Raw genomic sequence first — 6,001 nt, 5'->3', positions numbered from 1 at the left:
TACTTGCTTCTCTTTTGTTTTCAATTGATTCAATCCTGTGCTTCCGTATTGTGCTCTATCCTCAACAGGACCTCCTAACAATCTCTCAACATATATCCAAATCACATTCTAAAATACAATTTTACCATATTTTATATATGAACCACCTAAAATTTCTTTATAATACATTCATTAGAATTATATCTCTCATTCACCAAAATAGAACAAGATGGTCAGAAAAATTATTTTACCCCGACCCTATTTACCAACATGAAAAGGTGTAAGATGAGATAAGGCTTAATTAAAATAAGTATATTTTTAGATTGAAAAGGCGATTGTATATTTATGGTTAAACTTTTTATTTTCTTTTATGAAGTTTACCGTCAAACTTTAAAGAGCTATGATCCTAATGCATTTATATCCCCAGAGTAGATAAACCAATTTTTATTCACTTTTGAAGCAAGTATATTTTAAAAGATTTTTTAGAAAATAATGTTACATAATTCGTTTCCATGATGATAGGTATATGACTTTGCTTCAGACAGGAGTAGGAGAAGAATGAATATTGCAACAACTGCTGGTGGAAATAATTAAGCCAAGGGAACTTGGAAAGTTATGTGTTATTTTCAACTTGGATTCGTTTTTTTCAATTAGTAATAATAACTCTCTCTAAATTGTATTTTTTCTTAAAATGAATCGTCAACATTAGGGGGTAAAAAAATACAAGAAAAGAGAACAATCATGTATTACATTCTATGTTGCTATACTTACATTTATAGATGATAGTCAAAATATGTGACAACATACTAACAATATATTTGTCTAATGGTATAAAATTTTATTTGATGCTCATATTAAGCTAAATATCAAAAACTCAATTTTTGAAAAAAACATTTATTAGGTCAGTTTAGTTTTTTACCGTAAGAAATAAGGTATAGAAAAATGTGTGAGAACAACATGATATGGTTTGATTGTTTGAAAAGTAAAAGTACTAGAAAACTACACTTAGTAGAAATTAAAGAAAGCTTAAGCACACAAACCCACACCCTCAATGTCAATAAAGTTAACTTGTTACATGAATGATTTGATCATGTTACTACTTTGCTAATCCCTACCACATTCACTTTATAGAGATAGTATACTGCCAAACCTTACTCAACCCCACCACTATCTCCAAACCCTTTATTTTTTCCTTTCCTTCCAACCCAACAAACCACACCAATATTCTCTTTCTTCTTTTTGGTTGCAGCAACAACACCACATCCACTTTCACTTCACACCCTTTATTCCCTTCACCTTAGGCCTTAGAATCTTAAGACCCTCTTAAACAATGAAATTGACACTGCCTCAAAACTCTTCACTTTCATGCTTCAAAACACTCTTGTTCTTGTTCACACTCTTCCCATTCTATGCAGCAGCAGCATCAACATCTGCTTATTTTCTCATTCCAAACCAATCTGCAACAACAACAACAACAACAACAACAACACCATCAACAATCCCTGCATTTCCTGAACAAGCCAATGCTGAAGGGTGCCCTCTAAGCCTCTCAGATGAACACTATGATGGAATAAAGAAAGCATGTGGATCCACCAAAGATGGTGCTGCTAATAAGAATCTTCACAAAAGTAGGTGTTGTCCTGTTCTTGCTGCATGGCTCTACTCAGCATATTCTGCAACAGCACTTGGGCATGTTTCAACATCACAAGGCCATACAACAACATCATATGACATGCCCCTTTTGCCTGATGATTCTGAAACATGTGTTAGTGACTTAGGGAAGGCTTTGAAAATGAAGGGAATTGAGCTTATGAAGCCAAATGAGACTTGTGATGTGGTTTATTGTTATTGTGGCATTAGGCTTCACCCTTTGAGTTGTCCTGAATCATTTTCTGTTACCAAAAGTGGGAATCTTGTTGGAGATGAAAGTGTGAGAAGATTGGAGAGAAATTGCTTGAGTAGTAGCACCAATGTTGATGGATTTCCGGGTCTTGGAGGGTGCTCTAAATGCTTACATAGCCTTTATTTGGTAAGTTTCAAGCAACACAAAGTTCTCTTTTTTCTTACTCTGTCTTGTTTTGCTGTTTTTTCTTCTTCTTTAGCTTTGCTTCTGCTTAGTACTTTTTTATTGGGAATTTGATGGATCTTGCTCAAACTTTAAGAAGGTCAAGATGGCTTTTTACATTTATTTTTTATTTTTAAGCACATCTTTATAGTTAACAAATTGCTAATTTTTTTTTATGGAAATACATTACTATGTTTAAATAAGTTTTTAGTTAGGAATAAGGAGTCTAGTGATGTATGTATATCCAGAACATACTAAAAAATTAAAAGTTCAATTCTTAATAACGACATTCATTAAGAGAGATAAGTATTCGGAAAGGAAATTAGTTTCTTTTTCATATGGTTCAGATACTCTTTGTTAGGAAAAAAAATAAGTTTTCAAGTTGGCTTCTTTCTAACAATGAAATCATTAAATCCTTAAAACTTATTACAGGGACACATAAAGGCTTGTAGCAGTCTTGACTAACAATAATTAACTATGAAATTGTAATTTATCCTATCTTGAATCTCAATACTTGTTAAATGGAGAAGTTCTGTTTTGCTTTCCTTTACTTTGGATACTAGTTGCTATATTGCTATCAATGTTGGTACAATCCTTTACGCGCCTTAAGAATTGTGTAGTTCATGAATGTGGACTGAACCATTATTGGTACACTTTATTTAGTCGTATTTGAATTGGTGAAAAAAAGCTAATTTCCAAGGATGGGGATCCTCTCCAATACTAAAGTATCTAATGGGGATTGTGAGAGTCTAGTACTGGAAAAGAGGTTGTCAGTTGTCACAATTTACTAGAACATCTTCAGATTAAGCACATAGTACTTTAAAATAAATAGAAGTTTTTTATACCAAAAAAAATAATCAAAGAAGTTTTTAGAGTATTGTATACTAAGGCAATTGAATTAGTAGTAGTCCTTTTTTGGGTCACCGTTTAATTAGCCTTTTTTGCTAATTCTCTTTTGATAAACTTGGTTGCAAAATAATTTAATGGAAATATTTTGTATCAAGAAGCTACATGGCTTAAATAGTACACACTGCTCTTGTTTATTACAAGAAAAGTCTTCTTATTTCTTAAATGTAAATGACATCAAATGTCAATGTTAGTGTTCTTGTTCTTAGCCTGCCCCAGCCATAAATGTTGATTAGTTCACTTTGTTGGCACAATAGTATTTTTCATTATCACATGCTCCCTTGAAAATGGACTGCATAGGAGTAAAACTAATAATATCCCTCTGATTCTTCTAAGTTTCACATATTGCTTATTACTATTTTTTCCCTCATTATTAGCATTATAAGACAACATCTGTGGCAACTTTTGGATTTATCGTTCCCGGTTCTGATATACAGTTTGCAGATTGCAGAAATGTTGTCGCTTGTGCTTATTTAGATTTATAAGATCCATGCATCTCTATTTTAAGAATTTTGATGTTAATTCATCAAAATCTCTGTTTAATGTATTTGAAGATACTAGTTTGTCTTGTTGCATCATATAAAATAATTTAATAATGTCACATTATTAAGATCTTTATGCATGCATGAATTTTCTTTGCAAAACTTATATCATATCTTTCTAAGCCAAAAATTAGAACCCCAATAATTTCACATCAGTTTTGTTACACCCTTTTAACACAACTCCAACTCAAGATACATTGATGGTAAAATGATGGAATTACCTTCACATGGTTAGAAAGAAAGGGAAAAGACAAACTTTAGAGATATTTCACAAATGTATTTCATAATCCTAAAGTTTTTTTTTCCTACAGAATCTAATTCACAAAAGGACCGTGTAAAAAGAAGTTTAGTTTACAATAGCAACATGTACCTAATTTAAAAAGGTGTAAAAAGGGATGTTGGTCCCAGCTAATGAGAGGTAAACATTATTGAAATAATTATTTCGTCGAATGGATGTTACACTAAACAAAGATCTTCTGTCTTAAATTATGCCTTATATGTTGTATTGGTCTAATGAAAATATGAAATCAATTAAATTTTATTATTATTATTATTTTTGTTTTATTGTCATTGAACAACGAATGACATATGATATGAGATAACAGAACTATGTTCTATTACACCAACCTCAACCAGCCAACCAGGATGTAGTTTCACATGCTTTGATGCACCAAACAAAACAACTTTATATCCAAACATGTGAAGTTTGTGTTTGCCACATTCTAATTGAAATGTTGCTTCTATAAGCAGCTTAAAAAGAAGACTTCAAATTCAAGCAAAACAGAAGACAGAACCACCAAGATTCACAACAAAGACTGTGAACTCATGGGATTAACATGGCTTCTAGCTAAGAACCAAACAGCTTATATTCACACAGTTTCTAGTGTTCTTCGTGCTTTGATGTTAAGCTCTGATGGCTCTGATCCACAATCTTGCACTTTAAACAGTGATGGAATGCCTCTTGCTGTTGATTCTTCTGAAATGTTTGATCAATCTTCATCAACCAAATTCCAAGCACCAATGTTTCTTTCTTTCTTATTTCTTTATTTTCTGCTTGGTATGCATTTCAATGTATTATCCACTTAGAACAGAAGTAGTACTAATGTCAAACATGGCATTTTGTAAATCTGAATTTCTCTCTTCGTGCTTAGGCATGTAATTTTTCTTAGTTATTAATTGGCAAAAAGAGAGATTATTTTTATTTAGCTTACACTATCATATAATATTTTTTATACCTTACCTGACTATGTTGAATGGCAAAATACTTAAAGAGCATACTATTTATGCATTTTTTAGTCTTAAGAGAGTATAATATCTATTAGTTTGTATTACTTTATTTATATATATTCAATATATCATTTTTATTAATTTTTGTCTGAAGAGTTAATGATGATTAAACCTGAATCATGAATAATAAAGTGATAATACATAAAACTCATATTATCAGTTTATACATTTTTTTCTTAATCCTAAAATGATAGGCATCATATTAATATCAACTTATATTTTTATAATTTTATTCATCCTCCCAATTTTGTACCTTATATGTTTAATCTCTCTTTTCCATCAACTAATGGTATCTTTCTTCTCTCTTTCTTTCCATCTCTCTTTCACCTAACTTATGCATCCAAATAAGGCGAATGAGATATATTTTTTTATAACTATAATGCGTTTCGCTTACCAGTGCCCCAAAGCATTGGTTACTTTATATTAAAAATCAGAAATTTTCAATGTAATGAGTACATCATTTTTTTAATATAAATCTTTTATCCTTGATTCTTTAGGGCATTGATTAGCATAACTGAAATATGATGGGATACAAGTATAAATTTTGTTACAAAGATAGTGTGTAAAATTAAAGTCAGTTTAATTTGGGTTAAGGTATTGTATCCAAAATTTATAAAGGTTTTTATATTGGTAGGCCACTACTGCCATGTGCCTATAGCGACTAGTGCTCTGATTTGATGGGACAAAAATGGATGTAGTGTGACTCTATGGTGGCATTATTGTTAGACAGTTGTATTCTTCACGGGTGATTTATCATTTTTTCTTTGTTGAAGGATAACTTCTTCACCATAATATTGATATCTTCTATTGTCAATTCAATGTGATGAGGTTGAAGCTGTTGTTGCTGTCTGAAATATGCCCGATGAGAAGGACATAACATGAACAAAGTAGAACATGGCATGAGGGTAAAACATGGTTATTTTATTATTAATCAATTAAAGAAGATGCATTTGGTAGTAAAATATCTAAAGTGGGACCGATCAGAGGCACAGAAAAAGGAAATAAAAAGTTGTCTTATAGAACTAGACAATTAAGGCATGTTTCCCATAAAAATTGATTGGGAAAGCTAGTTATTACATCCCATGGCCTAGTGGAAGAAACTGTCGTAAAAGTGTTCCACGAGGCCTCAATACCGACATGACAGTACAGCCGTTAATTACTGGTTTATAACCATGACTTTTCAAAATAGATTTGATCAATGATTAGTTGAACAACATGGATG

At 31.5% G+C, this 6,001-nt stretch overlaps 1 protein-coding gene across 1 annotated transcript; it reads left to right on the top strand.

The window, feature by feature from the left end:
• Positions 1,133–4,691, top strand: LOC109333245 (uncharacterized GPI-anchored protein At4g28100). Its single transcript, XM_019568619.1, has 2 exons — positions 1,133–2,008; positions 4,243–4,691. The coding sequence occupies exons 1-2, from the start codon at positions 1,310–1,312 to the stop codon at positions 4,576–4,578; spliced, it is 1,035 nt and encodes a 344-aa protein (XP_019424164.1). The 5' UTR covers positions 1,133–1,309; the 3' UTR covers positions 4,579–4,691.

This window comes from Lupinus angustifolius, chromosome LG18 (genome assembly GCF_001865875.1).
Source record: "Lupinus angustifolius cultivar Tanjil chromosome LG18, LupAngTanjil_v1.0, whole genome shotgun sequence".
In the NCBI taxonomy this organism is placed as follows: domain Eukaryota; kingdom Viridiplantae; phylum Streptophyta; class Magnoliopsida; order Fabales; family Fabaceae; genus Lupinus; species Lupinus angustifolius.
The sequence above is the reverse complement of the archived record's forward strand: the minus strand, read 5'-3'. Positions and strand labels throughout refer to the sequence as shown.

What these genes read in the sequence shown, in the direction of transcription:
- LOC109333245 (XM_019568619.1), top strand. Translation starts at nt 1,310, where the DNA reads ATGAAATTGACACTGCCTCAAAACTCTTCACTTTCATGCTTCAAAACA. An exon ending in GCTTACATAGCCTTTATTTG is followed by an intron (nt 2,009 to 4,242) that starts GTAAGTTTCAAG and finishes TTCTATAAGCAG; the next exon opens with CTTAAAAAGAAGACTTCAAA.